This window comes from Cavia porcellus, unplaced genomic scaffold, assembly GCF_034190915.1.
Source record: "Cavia porcellus strain 051 isolate PalLab524CR breed Dunkin Hartley unplaced genomic scaffold, mCavPor4.1 scaffold_16, whole genome shotgun sequence".
Taxonomy (NCBI): Eukaryota; Metazoa; Chordata; class Mammalia; order Rodentia; family Caviidae; genus Cavia; species Cavia porcellus.
Window position 1 is genome coordinate 32,774,178 of NW_026947499.1, and position 14,220 is coordinate 32,788,397.

Genomic DNA, 14,220 nt, shown 5'->3' on the forward strand with positions numbered 1-14,220 from the left:
CCAAACTGCATTTTGCCTGATGAGCACATTCCAACCTATCAGATTTGTTACTTACAGTGTTGCACATTTCAAATTCAATTATGTGCTAAAAGAAACGGAGTCCCCAACACTTGCCAGAGCTATCATCGCTCTCAGTGTCAGACTGTTCCCACAGAGAAAGGTGGGGCATGGACATCCTCAATGACCTCACTAAAACAGCAACAGAAAGAGTAACTCTGCCAACAACTTTAAAACATCCCGGCATTCAAAACACAAAAACAGTTGCTGGTGCGTTTATTACAATTTAAAGAGAGAAATGGCTATCAGCCTCCACTTTGAAGTCATTCTTCAGAATACCGCAAGGAAATAAACTGCAGTCGCGGCTATCCAGGGCAGGGAGCAGCGTACCCGTTTCCCACCCTGCCGGCCACCTAGCCGCCGCTGACCCAGCAGATGGCCCTCCCCAACCTAGGTTCTCAGCGTGACTGGAAGCCATCCCGCGCCAGGGCCCCTAGACGGCCTCACCTGGCGCGCGGCGGGCCCAGCCCCGTTCAGGAGCGGCGTCCCGTCGTCCGGCCGACCCGTCCTCCGCAGGAGCGGTGCCGCCTCCTCGTCGTCGCGGTCGCGCCCGGACCACGACACTTTCTTGGAGACGTTGGCCATGGCCCGCAGCGAACTGACTCCGCGGGAACCCACCACCGCCCCCAAGTGCGTTCTCGTGACCCGCGCCGGCGATCACATGACGTCGCGCCGGCAGGCACATGACTTGAGGCGGCTGTCACGTGACCAGAGACTGTAGCCACCGAGGGCGGTGCGCGCGGGGCCTCTTGGGAGCTGTGGTTCGGATGGCCGAATTCCGGCAAGTGGGCCAGGTTCCATCATCAAGGGCCTCGTTCTTGCTTCATTGTAGAGTCGAGCGCGGCCTGTGGCTCGTGTAAGTTTAGCTAACTAGTGGTGACTGACAGGGACGGCATGCACCCCAGTCTCTGAAGAGTACTCTCATTATGAAGGAAAGGGAAACTTGCTGTGCGAAATCTGGTGAACTTCACCTGAACCACTGGACGAGCTGGCATCTTATCCGTACTGGTGCATGGCCCAAGAAGGTCCCTATATCACTCTGCCACGTACTTATACTTACACATATACTTAGCTGTGTCCCACCATAAAGGAAAAGTCAGATAAACCAAATCCAAGCAGTCCTCATCCCTAAGGCCAATGTCAAGAACAAAGAAAGGTTCAAAGCAGAACCAAACAACCAGGGTTAGGGTTAGGGTTAGGGTAGGGTTCCTACCTCATGGAGGTTGAGATAGGAAGATCGCAAGTTCAAACTCAGCCTGGGCAATTTAACAAGACCCTGTCTCAAAATACCAAAAAAAAAAAAAAAAAAAAAAGACTTAGAATAAACCAGCCATGGTGGCACTCAGCTGTAATTCCAACATTGGAGCAACCAAGGCAGGAAGATTGCTTTGAGTTTGAAGCCAACTTGGAACTACATAGTGAGTTCAAGGTCAGCCTGAACTACAGTGAGACCTCGGCTCAAAAAAGAGGCGGGGGGGGGGGGGCTGGAGATTTAGCTCAGCACATAAGCATCTGCCTTGCAAGCAGGCAGTCGTGAGTTCGATCCCCGGTACTGATAAAAAGAAAAAGACAAAAAAAAAAAAAAAAAAAAGAAAAAGAAAGAAAGAAAAAAAGAGGGGGTGTAGAACAATGCAAAGGTCCTGGGTTCAACCTCCAGAACTACATGGGACTGATAGATAGATTTAACATTTGATAACTCTAGGATATATATATATATATATATATAGAGAGAGAGAGAGAGAGAGAGAGAGACAAACACACACATACATAATATACAATTTACTTGTCTTGCAATCTCTTTTAAATTTGAAATTTTTCCAAATCAAAGGTTTTCATTTTTCTGAGTGCCTAAGATTTGGGGGAAGCTGCTTGGTGGGCAGAAGAGCTAAGTGATATAGGTGGCATGAGACATAGCAGGACATGTGGGAAGGAACATGAAAAGAGTCTTCAGAGGCCAGGGATTTAGCTCAGCAGGCATAAGCCTGCCTTGCAAGTGCATGGTCATGAGTTCGATCCCTGGTACAAAAAAAAAGAAAAGAAGAGTCCTCAGGATAAAGGGTCATGCTTGCGTGCATGGCTGATTTTTATGGCTGTCCAAGCAAGGTGGAAACATTTCCCAAAGGCAGTCCCGGACAGAGTAGGGGATTCAACTAACTTGTGCTCTCTTTTTTTGTGTGCAGTGTAGGAATGGCCCCCAAGGACTTGACATATAGTAGCCAAATGTCAATGAGCTGCCTATCCAGTCGTATGTATGTATTTTTAAATTTTAAGGCAAAGACTAAGTTCAGAAGTTGCCCAGGCTAAGCTCGAACTTGAGATCTTCCTGCCTCAACTACTGAGTACTGAGGATTATAGGCAGGTGTCACTGTGCCTGATTTCAACTTGTCCTCTTAAGGAACAGTGTCTGTATATAAAGATGAGTGGGCTGGGTTGAGTGGGTGCAGAAAGAGAAACCAGCCTATGGCTCCTTGCCAGGACTCTTTCACTTGGAGGGTACTCAAGGTCATTGTGTTTTACTTAACTGGGGAACACAGCAGATATGAGTTAAAGGAAGAATTTGGTAGCTTTAGAGGGATATGGTTTATGCTTCGAAATGGACATATGACTTTGCTGCTGACTGCAGTGGGGATGGTGATTCATGTCTGATGCATGTTCAGACTTCTTAGTTCCAAAACTAGATAGGCTTCCCACATCTGCGTCTCTCAAATCCCCACTGCTCCCTGGGCCCTCTCATGCCATCTGGGCACTGCCTCCTGACACTGGTAATTTACCACAACTCTACACCCTTAGTCTAGCGTCTGCCCATGTGGAGTGTCTCCCCACAACCCATGAAACTTCCTGAACACAGCTGCCCACTGTAATGCCTGCTTCTGCCAAGCTCCTAATGCTTTTTAGTGGGGACACGAAGCTAAATATTGCTGTGAACACCTTGACAGTGTGGCCCCAGGGCATTATAAGCACCTGAAAGCTGGGACAAGTTGAAATAACAACTTGCGGACTTTTCTCTGGCATGTGGAGGCTTGAGAAAGCCTACTGTTACCTTTATCTCAAAGCTGAATCTGAGAGCAAGAGTTCTCAAATCTATCAAAGTTCATCACCTCTCTGCTCAAGACAACTGAGCTCAGCTGGGGGCCTATCTGTACCTCTACAAGTATTTATTAATCAGATTACTAGTCTTTCCAAAAGGAAGATGTCAGATGACTCCTTCCTCAAATGGAAAATGAGGCTGAGCATGCTGGCACATAACTATGACCCCACCACTTGGGAGGCAGAAACAGGAAGAGTGCTGCAAATTCTAGGCCATCCTGGGCTACATAGTGACTTCAAGGCCAGTCTGAACTACATAGTGAGACCCTGTCTCCAAAAAAATTGCAAAATGAAATGGAGCAAGAGAGTTCTAAAAAGCTAAGCATGCTTATAATCCCAGCATTATATTAGGGAGGCTGAGGCAGGAGGATCACCATGAGTTCGAGGCCAGCCTGGGCTACATAGTGAATTTAAGGCCAGCCTGGACTACACAGAAAGGACCTGTGTCAAAAAAAAAAAACAGAGAGAGAGAGAGAGAGAGAGAAAGAGAGAGAGAGAGAGAGAGAGAGAGAAATGAGAGAGAGAGAGAGAGAGAGAGAGAGAGAGAGAGAGAGTTCTAGAAAATATCAGAAGAGGCAGAAAAGGCTCCCAACCAGGTGAAGTAGGGAATACCTGTGGTCTAAATTACTTAGGAGGCTGAGGCATGAGGATCACTTGAGTCTAGGATTTCCAGGGCAGCCTCAGGCAATGAGCAAGGAGCCACCTAAAAAAATGCTGAGTGGGATATGCACACTTGTAATCTCAGTACTTTGGGAGACTGAGGCAGGAGGACAGCAAGTCTGAATCCCACCTGGGCTGCCCAGTGAGACCTTGCCTCAAAATAAAAAACAAAAAAGGGCCTGGGAATGTAGTTCAGTGCAAAGGCACAAGGTTCAATAAACAATGTCTTTCTAAAAAGGTGAAACGGGCCCTCTAACAAGTCAGACAGTCCTAAGGAAGCAGAAGCCAGTGATTCAAGCGTGCCCTACATAGTGCCCACAGGGATTTCAAGTTCTAAAATTTATCCCTGACCTTGACTCATGAAGAGGTGGTATTGGGAGAGGCCAGCTAGGCTGATATGAGCCAAAGGTCCAGAGCATTGATCCACTGAGATCTGAGATATGCTGCTAAGAGATTCAGGGGACTAATACAGAACACCACCAGAGCAGCTGGGCAGTTCTGTACCCCTGGCTGGCTACCTACTTATGGGTGAAGGGTGGTGCTCAGGCCTCCACAGAGTTGAAACTGTCCACGCCTGGAGTCAGGGTGAAGGAGGATAGAAAGTTTTAGGACCCCCGTAGTTAGCTCTGAGCATGGGTTTACTCTAGTCTACTTTCTGATTTTTTTTTTGGACACAATGTCTCACTATGTAGTTCAGGCTGGCCTTAAACTCACTCTGTAGCCCAGACTGGGTTTGAACTCACAACAACCCCCTACCTCACTTTCCTGAGTGCTGGGATTACAGGCATGTGCCACGACACCCAGTTTACTTTCTGATTTTTAAAATGGGTGGAGGACACTCTTACATGCCTGTTATCCTACCACTCTGCGAAGCAGAGGCAGGAGTTTGAGCACTACCTGAGCAACTTAGCAACTTAGTGAGACTTTGTCTCAAAATAAGAAATAGAAAGGGCTGAGGATGTAGTTTAGTATGAAGACCCTGGTTCAATCCCAGCACCACAAAGAGAAATGGAATGGAATGGGATGATAAGAGTGACATGTAGAGTAGATGTTCCCAGGCTTGGCAGGGTCCTCCTCTCCATGCTTCATCCAACATCATCCTGTCTTCCAGTATGTACCAGTTGATTCTAATTTTGTGATCTTTAGTTTAAGTCTTCTTTAAGGATCACTACCATTATAAGGGTCAATTTATATCACACCAAAACTTATAGTAAAAATGCCTGTAGTCAAAGTTAACATGTGTTTCATTTTTTTACCTGCTTAAATCTTGAATTCTACAAAAAAATCATCAAATGACACAAAACCAGCCTAGTGTGTTGGCACATGTCTGTAATCCCAGCATTTGGGAGGCTGAGTTAGGAGGATTGCTGTGAGTTTGAGCCAGTCTGTGCTACAAAGTGAGTTAAAGGCTTGCCTGATCTGCATGGTGAGACTCTGTTTCAAAAAGACAAACACAGACACACACACAAAGCCAAGCATTGGCAAGGAGATTAAAAATAGAATCATTCATATATTTCTGGTAGTAATGTATGGCAGTTTCTGCAAAAGCCTAGCCATGAATTTATCGTATGATCCATCCACTGTTGGGCATCTGCCCAAGACAGATAGAACACATCCACTCAAAGACTTGTACAAGAATACTTAGCAGCTTTATTCACAATAATCAAAAACTTGAAATAACCTAAATTTCCATCAGATAATGAGTGGATAAAGAAAATGTGGCCCACTCATACAATGGAATATTATTCACTCACAAAAAGGAGTGATGTGCTGACATCAGGTTTAGATGAACCTAGAAAATGTGATGCTGAAAGACAGAAGGTTGACACAGGTTACAGGCTGGATTTCATCTATATGAAATACCTAGAATTGGCCAATCCATAGGCAGAAAGCAGATGAAGTTGCGGGGGCTAGAAGCAAGAGTGATCATTAACAAGAAGCATTTAGAGGCAACTGAAATACTCAAAAACTAGATTATGGTGATGATTGTATAACTCAACATATTTACTATAATCTTTGAATGGTACACTTAAAGGGTATGGTTTATAATATGAAAATTATACCTTATAAATTGGTTTAAAGGCATCATTCATCATCTTCATAGACTCAGAGGAGAGCCTACCAAAGTTTTCTTGAGAGAAGTTGGTGATGATACATACGGCCATCTGCACAGTTGGAAAGAATGAGGGCATCTCCTGGGAACTGGCCTTGACCAGCTGGCCCTTTATCACTAAAAGGGCACACTGAGAGGAGACACCTGCTGGAATCTAGCACTCCTGCTGGGCTGGAACAAGCCAAGGTAAAATAATGTCATCTGCAAAGAATGAAGTGACCCACGAAGGTGCAACATGTAAGAATAAGAATGCTGCAGAGATGGGGGGATGCAGCGTATGGACCCTGAACTTGCCTGGGGTCCCCCCTCTCACTGTAGATATTTCGTTGGCCACTCCCACCTCCTACATTAGAGCCCAGGTATGCATACATAGCTGAGGACAATGCAGATGGGAAAGGTGAGGGGCTCCTCTCACTGGCCTGCATGGTGTGGCTTTATGGACAATGCTCCAGGCAAGGGCAGTTGATTCTCTGTACAAATCCCCGTACCAATGTGACATTGGCTAGAGTCAGAATGGCACCTGTAGGGATCTCTTTCCCAATTGCAAGGTTTGCAACTTCTCTAGGAAACAGGGTCCTGTCCCAGAGGGCCAAGCCAGACATGCTCCCCACAAAGGCCTCAGCACTGTCAAAACCACCCCCGACATTGTCTTGATCCTGGCCCAGCACAAGGGATCCCCCAGGAGGGATCTCATAATCCTCCCTGAAGTGAGAGCCAGCGGCAACTAGCCTGCGGTCCACATAGAGCCAGTACCTGCCTTGGGTGGAAGTCCAGCTAACACAGATGTGGTGCCACTGACTGTCCAGCAGCAGCTGCAGGGGCAACTCCCTGAAGGCTGGGTCTCCAATTACAAAGTGCATGGAGCCAGGAACCAGAGAATCTCGGCCATGCAGTACCAGCTTGTTGTCATTGTCTTCGGTGGCATAGGAGAAGAGGGTGCCCAGGTAACCAGAGGTCATGCGGATCCAGGTGCAGAAGGACAGGGCGCGTAGACCCTTGAGGAACCCAGGGCTGAGGAAGACCACGTTTTCAGCGGAGGCATTCGGAAAGACAAACACAGGGCCTATGTTGCAAACTAGAAACAGAGGGAGGGAGAGTGAGCCTTGAAATGTGAGGTAATCCCAAAGCATCCAGGAGTATCAGCGCTGTAGATATGCTCCTTACTCTAGGAGGGGATGATCTGAAGTTTTAGCCACCATGTTGCCAGGAGTTCTAACTCTGTGCTGGCTCTCGTGAGCATACCTGGCAGGGTCTCATTTACCCTTCTGAAATGAACCCCACTCCATCAGGGACAGAGAATGAGAGCATCTCCAAAGGGAGTGGCTGAGCCCCATGTAAGCAGGAGCTGTCTGTCTATCTCCTTGCCGCTATGAGAACCTCTATCTACATTTCTTGTGACTGCTGTAACAAGTTGCCATAAATTTATTTACTTATTTATTTGTGGTACTGAACACAAGGCCTTTGCTTTGGGCTACATTCCCAGGTCTTTTTATTATGGGACTGGGTCTTGCTAAGTCGCTAAATTGTCCAGGCTGATCTCAAACTTGCAGTTCTACCTCAGGCTCCAAGAGTGCTGGGATTACAGGAATATGCCTCCATGCCTAGATAAATTAATTTAATAATTTAAAGCATTTCTGGTGCTAGTCAAGGCAATATACATCTCTCTCAAAATAAGGCTGTATGGTAGATAATGCCTGAGTTGAATACCGGGTACTGTAAAAACAAATAAAGAAAAGCTACCCAACCCAAGTTTATTTCCATTTCTGGAGGTAAAAATGTCTTACAGGTTCAAATCAAGGTATTGGCAGGCCTAGCTTCTTCTGGAGGCTCCATGGGACAAGTTGCCTTATCCAGCCCTTCCCATATTCTAGAGCTGTGGATGGTCCTTGACTGGTGTTCAGAATGCATTCCTGAAGCCTGTGCTTCTGTCCCCACATCCCCTCCACCTCTGATCCTTCTGCCTCCCTGTCTGAGCCCCATGACCACACTGGACCCATCAAATAATCCAGAATTATTGTCATCTCAAAGTCCTGACTCAACCACCTCTGAAGAAGTCCTTCTGCCATGAAGAACATGGCCTGCTGGTGACCTGCCTTCAGATGGTCACTTGGATGATTGCAGATTCACGTCATCTCCTCTTCTAGGGAGCAGGGTATGTGGAGTGTGAACCCAGTGTCCTCTCCTTATGACCCCCGGGAGAAAATTTACGGGGAATTTGGTGGGGGGTAGCATACTGTGCTTTTAGGAGGAACCATTGGGAAACCTGGAGGGAGATTTGTGGGGAGGCCAGGCCTGAAACACTTACTTTTTCCTGTTCCCTGGGGAGGCCATGCCAGCTGAGGAGGGCCCCTTGGAGCTGCTGTAGATGTCCAATGGTTGCTTGAGGATGGGGGCTTCTGTGTCCCCTGGAGAGTAGCGGTGAGATCCTGGGGTGAATTCCTGTGTCTGAGTGCCTGCTTTTCGTGATAGAGCTTCGGGGAGTTCAGACCTGGCTGCATAGGCTGGTTTGGGGCCAGGATCAGCCCCTGGGCTGCAGTGTCAGAGTTGGCCATCTGTAGCTGCCCTTCAAGAGCAGCTAGTCTGGTGCTCTGCCTATTGACCTGATGTTCCAGATGGGCCAGTGTGTTCTGCAGAGTAGACACATTCAGGGCCAGGCGTGAGATAGCATCCTGCTGTGCCTTCTGATTCTTCCCTTCCCAAGCCTGGTGCTTGCTCTTCTCACTCAGAGCAAGGTCCAAGGCCTGCAGCCTTGTATCTACCTTCCGGCCTCGACGTTTGGTCTTCTTCATCCAAGTCTTTAGGTGGGCCAGATCCTCCTGCACAGCAGCCTGTGACCTGTTGATTGTCAGAACCAAAGCCTGACTCTCTTCTGTGAGCCTTTGGAATTGGGTGTCAATATTGTAGGACACATTGTAGTTGTTTGCGATGCCCTGCAGGTGTGTCAGGGTGACCTCTTGGAATCTTTGAAACTGTGAAGAGGACAGAGTGGTTATAGGGAGTGGCAGGAAGTAAAATGCCTTCCTGTTTACCCTTCAGAAAGTCCTCACTGCATGCAGGGTTCATGACCAGCACTGCATTTATTTGTTTATTTAGGGTTTTTTTTTTTGAGACAGGTCTTCCTATATATCCCAGGATGTCCTCTATCTTGCCGTGATCTTCCTTCCTTAACCTCCAGAGTGCTGGGATTTAAACGCAGGTGCCATCAAGCCTGGCCTCATCCAGCCCTTTTTTTATATTTTATTTTGAGACAGGGTCTTGATAAATAGTTACATTGCCCAATTTGGGCTCAAACTTGCAATCCCCCTGTCTCAGTTTCCCAGAGTGTTGGGATTATGACTAGCTGGAATGACATGTTGATGGACCAATTTGATCTATGCCACAATGCCAAAAGACTCAGGTCAGTTACCATGAACAGTCCCAGAAGGCAGACCACAAAGGGAATACAGGTCCTACAGCAGTACAGTGTAGGGTGTGGACTGCAGTACCACAGCTCAGGCTGCTATCTTCCTCCAAACACCTTCTCTGGATGATTGCAGCCAGTTGATTCACTGCTGTGGCCTTCAAAGTCTCCCCTGTGAGTGAAGGAGCCTGTGGGATGACCTGTGTGAGTACTTCACCAGACTGAAAATAGAAGTACTCAGAGCTGGAAATAGTCTAAAAACTCCAGGAAAGAGTCTCAAGAACATCCATGCCCTCTGTTTCTAGGTGAGCTTATGAGATCACAGCTCCCACACCCAGTGGCATTGCCCAGTACCATCAGACCCCCAAATCCCCCTTGTTGTGCTCTTTGGACCCTGAGAGGCTCCTCAAATCCCCCAGCTCCCCATTCACATATCATCTTGCTTGATTTTAGGGTGTGGCTCAGGTTTCTAATTACTGGTGGGAATACTGTTAGCTGCTAACAAGGCCCATAAACTGTACAATCAGGTCCAGAGTGCCAGCACTTACAGCTCTGTGTCTGGTATGGCCATCCTTCATCTGCCCAAGTACGGTACACTTACCTGCTCTTCTAATCTACGGAGTCTCTCAAAAAATGGTTTCCTTTGCTGTACTAGCTTGCCTTCCTGTGATGAAGCTCCATGTAAATATATGGGCACAAAAGCAAGGAAGAAAAGTAGGGTTCTCCTCCCGGGGTGATCCATGCTGAGAGAACAGGGCACCAGTGTCTCTGCTGGACGAATATAGGAGGTGGTGTCGGGCTCATGTAATGGCCTCATCCCTCACAGCTCTCCGATTGAGTGGTTTTCCTTCTTCAGTCCTGGCTAGGTGTCAGGAACTTCCTGCATCTGCCTTCAGTCCTGAGTCCAGGATTCCCAAGGAAACAGCCTTAAAAGAAACACAGTTTCTTTGGAAAAGCATTGTACTGAGTACAAAGCCTTGTCAAATTGGCTTAGAGGCAGACTGGAACTAATGCCTTTAACAGGAGCATATGGATTCATGTTTCAGAAGTCAAAGCAGGACAGGGGACCTGACTGGAGTTTAGAACTCATTAGAACCAAGACTGCCCTGGTGTCCAGCATTCTAACCATGCTCAGCCACCTTCTGTGAGGTCTTGCCTCCCTTCTTTGGAAAATTAACTGAAACATGGTTGGAGTCACATTGACTCTTTTCCCCCTCAGGATTAGATAACTCTAATTAAATTGTATTTGTTTACTGTTTCTTGCTTGTTTTTGTCTCAGGTGAGGGGTCTTGCGCAGGCTGGTCCTGAACTGTTGGGTTTAACTGATCCTCTTGCATTAGCCTGTCTAGAAACTGGGACTACAGGCATAAGTCAACATATAGGGCTAAATTTATTTTTAACTTGATAGGCAAAAACATAAAAATTGTTCATGGCAATGGGGTAATGTGCTACTTCAATACATGTGTGGCTCATGTTATAAATCAGGAAAACAGCTCTGTCTTATTCTAACTTATTTTGGATACAGGCTGTGTAGTGGATTAAACAATATCTTAGTTACTTTCTCATTGTTGGATTGAAATACCCAAAACTTACAAGTTAAAGGAGGAAACTTTTAGCTCGAAGTTTATAGAGGTTTCAGTTTACAGTTGGGCTGGTTTTTAGATCAGCGCTCTGATAGAGAAGAAACATTTTGTAGTGTGTGACATGCAGGGGGCAGTGCAGCTTCCTTCTTTACAGTTTTTATTCCATCCAGGCTACAAAACCCATACCACAGTGGGTCTTCCCTCTTCAATAAATCCATTATCCATACCCAGAACTTTGCAAAACCACAATGGACTAATCCAGTATCACATGCTCATAATATATCATTCCTAAAAGCTCCACCTATGTGTGCATGAGGCTTTGAGGGGACATCTAGATATAAGCCATAACAAATAAACCTCCTGAAAAGTCATATCTAAGAGCTGACCCTGGGGCTGTGAATATGACCTTATGTGGATGGAGGGTCTTTGCAGATCCTGAGATGAGGTTATCTTGAATATCCTGGTGGGCCTTGAGTCCAGTGGGCCATTGTCCTCATACAAGACGAAGACAGAGGGCCCAGGTGACAGCCATTTGAAGACAGCAGCAGAGAAGCATTGAGGCCATAAAAGCATCTGGAGCCCAGAAGTTGAAAGAGACAAAGGGTCCCCCTCCCTTAATCTCTAGGGGGAGCTTAGCATCTTAGTTTCAGATGTGTGGTCTCTATAGCTGTGACAGGATAACTTTCTGTTGTTTGAAGCTTCCAGTTTATGATAAGAGAAAAATGTCCCGCATAAGGGTATCCACTGATACTAATTCTCTGTGAGCTCAGAGTATAGGCCAGAGAACAAGCCATTGACCTTAAGGCTCACCTTGGCAAACATTAGAAAATACTGGAAAGGACCAAGACTGTCTCCGGAGAACCACTGATCACAGAGTGATACCATTGCCAAAGGCAAAAGAGTAAGCCTTACACTTTCTGAGTGAGGATGATTTCCACTTAAAATTGTGCACCTCCCCAAAATTTCTGCATCTAGTTCGTGTACCAGGAGCAAGAAGTAAAGATGCTTTCCCATATACTCAAGCTGGGAAGTTTACTTTCCATGGGTTTTTGCTGGAAAGTTACTGGATGTTGGGTAACTGGAAAAAGAATAAAGGGGAAGCAAAGCCACTGTGGGAACTAAAGAGGCCTGGGCTCCCAGTGGATGTGGGGTTTGGGATAGAGTCCCAGAGGAAGGTGTTATCTTGGGTCCAGTCACACCCTGCCAAGATCCACACCCTGCTCTGCCCCTAGACACTCCTCCCCTTGCCCCTGCTCCCCCTACTCAGTCTCATGTAGGTACCCAAAGCTGCCCCCTGCAGGGTGCATTCCTGACTGTACCCATTGGGGGCCAAAATGAAGAATAGATCCAGAGGCCCATTCTTTCCTGCTCCAGGAAGTCACCACCCCTGAACAACTCTGCAGCCCATGCCACGGCTCCCACCTTATTCCCTCAGGCCTATGCCTACCCTCTATCTTGTCTCCCTCAGCTCCCCTCAACCACCACCTATGGCCCTGGGTATGCACTGCCTGTCTCTGCTCCCCAAGGTGGTCACTATATTCAGGGCTCTGCTCGATCTGGGATGCCAATCCACAGTAATCCTGACTAGAGATGGCACCACTCAAGTCCCCTCCCAGCACAACTGTACCTAATGACTTATTATTATCAGCTTGTAGTATATGGACAGGGGAATCAAAGGCAGAAAAAAAAAGACAAAATAAGGTCTCATTAAGTTTTATTTAAAAATTAATAGGAAATCTTACTAAATGCAGCTTTTCCCTCTGCAGTTAGACTCCAGCAATTAAGAAGATAAAGGTAAAGAAAGAGAGAGAAACCAGATCTTAGAAGATGCTAAGTAATACAAAATGAGAATTTAGCAGGAAGAGTCTACAGGCAAATTAGGTATGTAGCCAGGAACATGAAAGACTAGAGCAGCTGGATGTGGTGGCACATGCCTGTAATCTCAGTACTCGGGAGCCTGACAGAAGACGATTGCTGTGAATTTGAAGACGGCTTGAACTATACAGTGAGTTCAGTCTGGACTACATAGTGAAGTTCTTTCACAAAAAAGGGAAAAGGCCAGAGTAACCAGCTCTCTGTCCCTTATAAAATACAAAAGACACAAGGGTCAGCCACCTAAGGACTCTTATTTACTTATTTACTTATTTATTTTTGAGACAAAGTCTCACTCTGTAATTTAAGGTGACTTTGAACTCACTATGTACCCCAGCTGACCTCAAAATCACAGTGATCCTCCTGCCTCAGCCTCCTAAATACTGCGATTACAGATGTGTGCACTATGCCCAGCTAGGATTTATATTTAATATATATTTAATATATATTTATATTTAACATATAAAAGGCACATGCTTATATGTCTATGCGTATATATTGTTATATAATGTGTCTTGAAGCCTCTGAGGCCTCATATAGTCATAGGTGGGGCTTTTTTAGACTCTGACTCACTGCATGGGAGGGGATGATTCAAAACTACAGACTCAGTGACTACTGGCAACCCCAGAGGCCTCAGTGGAGAAAAGAACCAGTGGAATGGAGCACTGGATCCAAAAAAACTGCAGTGGCTGGTAAATTATTTGGATTCAGACATCCCCCAGGGTGGGAGGTGTAATTGGCTGGTAGCTATCTTGGAGAGGGGCCAACTGAACTCAGAACTCAGAACTCAGAACTACAGGCTTGATCCATGTAGCAGCTGCTAGTGTCAGGGTGAAGCTTCCATGTTGAAGTTGGCAGGAGTTAAAGGAACCAAGTTTCAGCCAGCAGCAGACACATGAAATGTTGCAAGCTGAACAAATTGAGTTTGAACCTGAGAACCAGCTTGGATTTCAGTGGCACTAAAGGTGCAGACTTGCTGGGGTTACTCACTACCCTGCTGTAAAGTTATGACTGGCTTGCTAGGATTAATCAGTTTGGATCTGGACTCTGTATGCCAACTTCATCTACCAGTGACAGTACAGATATGTCTTTAAGTGGATATTTGTTTCTTTTTTTGTTTTGTTCCTGATTGTTCTTGTTTTATATAAGTGTGAACATTGTTTCCAGGTTTTTGTTTTTGTTGTTCTATTCTATTCTTGGTTTTATTTCTTTCCTCTCTCTCCTGTCTTCTTCCAAAGTTTACATAATCTTCCTTTGTCCTCCAGTCTTGGTTCTAATCTCTATTTTTTTATTTTTCTCCCTAACCATTTTAAATTTTCTCCCAGAGGTTAAAATTGCCATACTGAGGGTTTATGTACTGTATATAATTTTTGGATTGTTTTTAGGTTTTGTTTTATAACCACAATCTAGCTCATACAGTCAAAAGTGGCACATTAATAGTTATCATT

The 14,220-nt window shown here is 46.0% G+C and overlaps 2 protein-coding genes across 4 annotated transcripts in view; both read right to left on the minus strand.

Annotated features, from left to right (window-relative positions):
• The window catches only part of Clcn7 (chloride voltage-gated channel 7), a 31,224-nt gene extending 30,496 nt beyond the window's left edge, over nt 1-728 (minus strand). For all 3 annotated transcript variants that reach the window (XM_003478446.5, XM_023560771.2, XM_003478445.5), the window contains exon 1: nt 505-728. In XM_003478446.5, coding sequence (XP_003478494.1) covers nt 505-642 — 138 coding nt within the window. In that variant the 5' untranslated portion in view covers nt 643-728. The remainder of the gene's footprint in view (nt 1-504) is intronic.
• A 4,709-nt stretch (nt 729-5,437) lies between these two features.
• Ptx4 (pentraxin 4) lies at nt 5,438-10,138 on the minus strand. The gene is made up of 3 exons (XM_003478099.3): nt 9,919-10,138; nt 8,223-8,886; nt 5,438-6,992 (listed from the first exon to the last, which is right to left on the minus strand). The coding sequence occupies exons 1-3, from the start codon at nt 10,132-10,134 to the stop codon at nt 6,352-6,354; spliced, it is 1,521 nt and encodes a 506-aa protein (XP_003478147.2). The 5' UTR covers nt 10,135-10,138; the 3' UTR covers nt 5,438-6,351.
• Between the last annotated feature and the right edge of the window lie 4,082 nt (nt 10,139-14,220).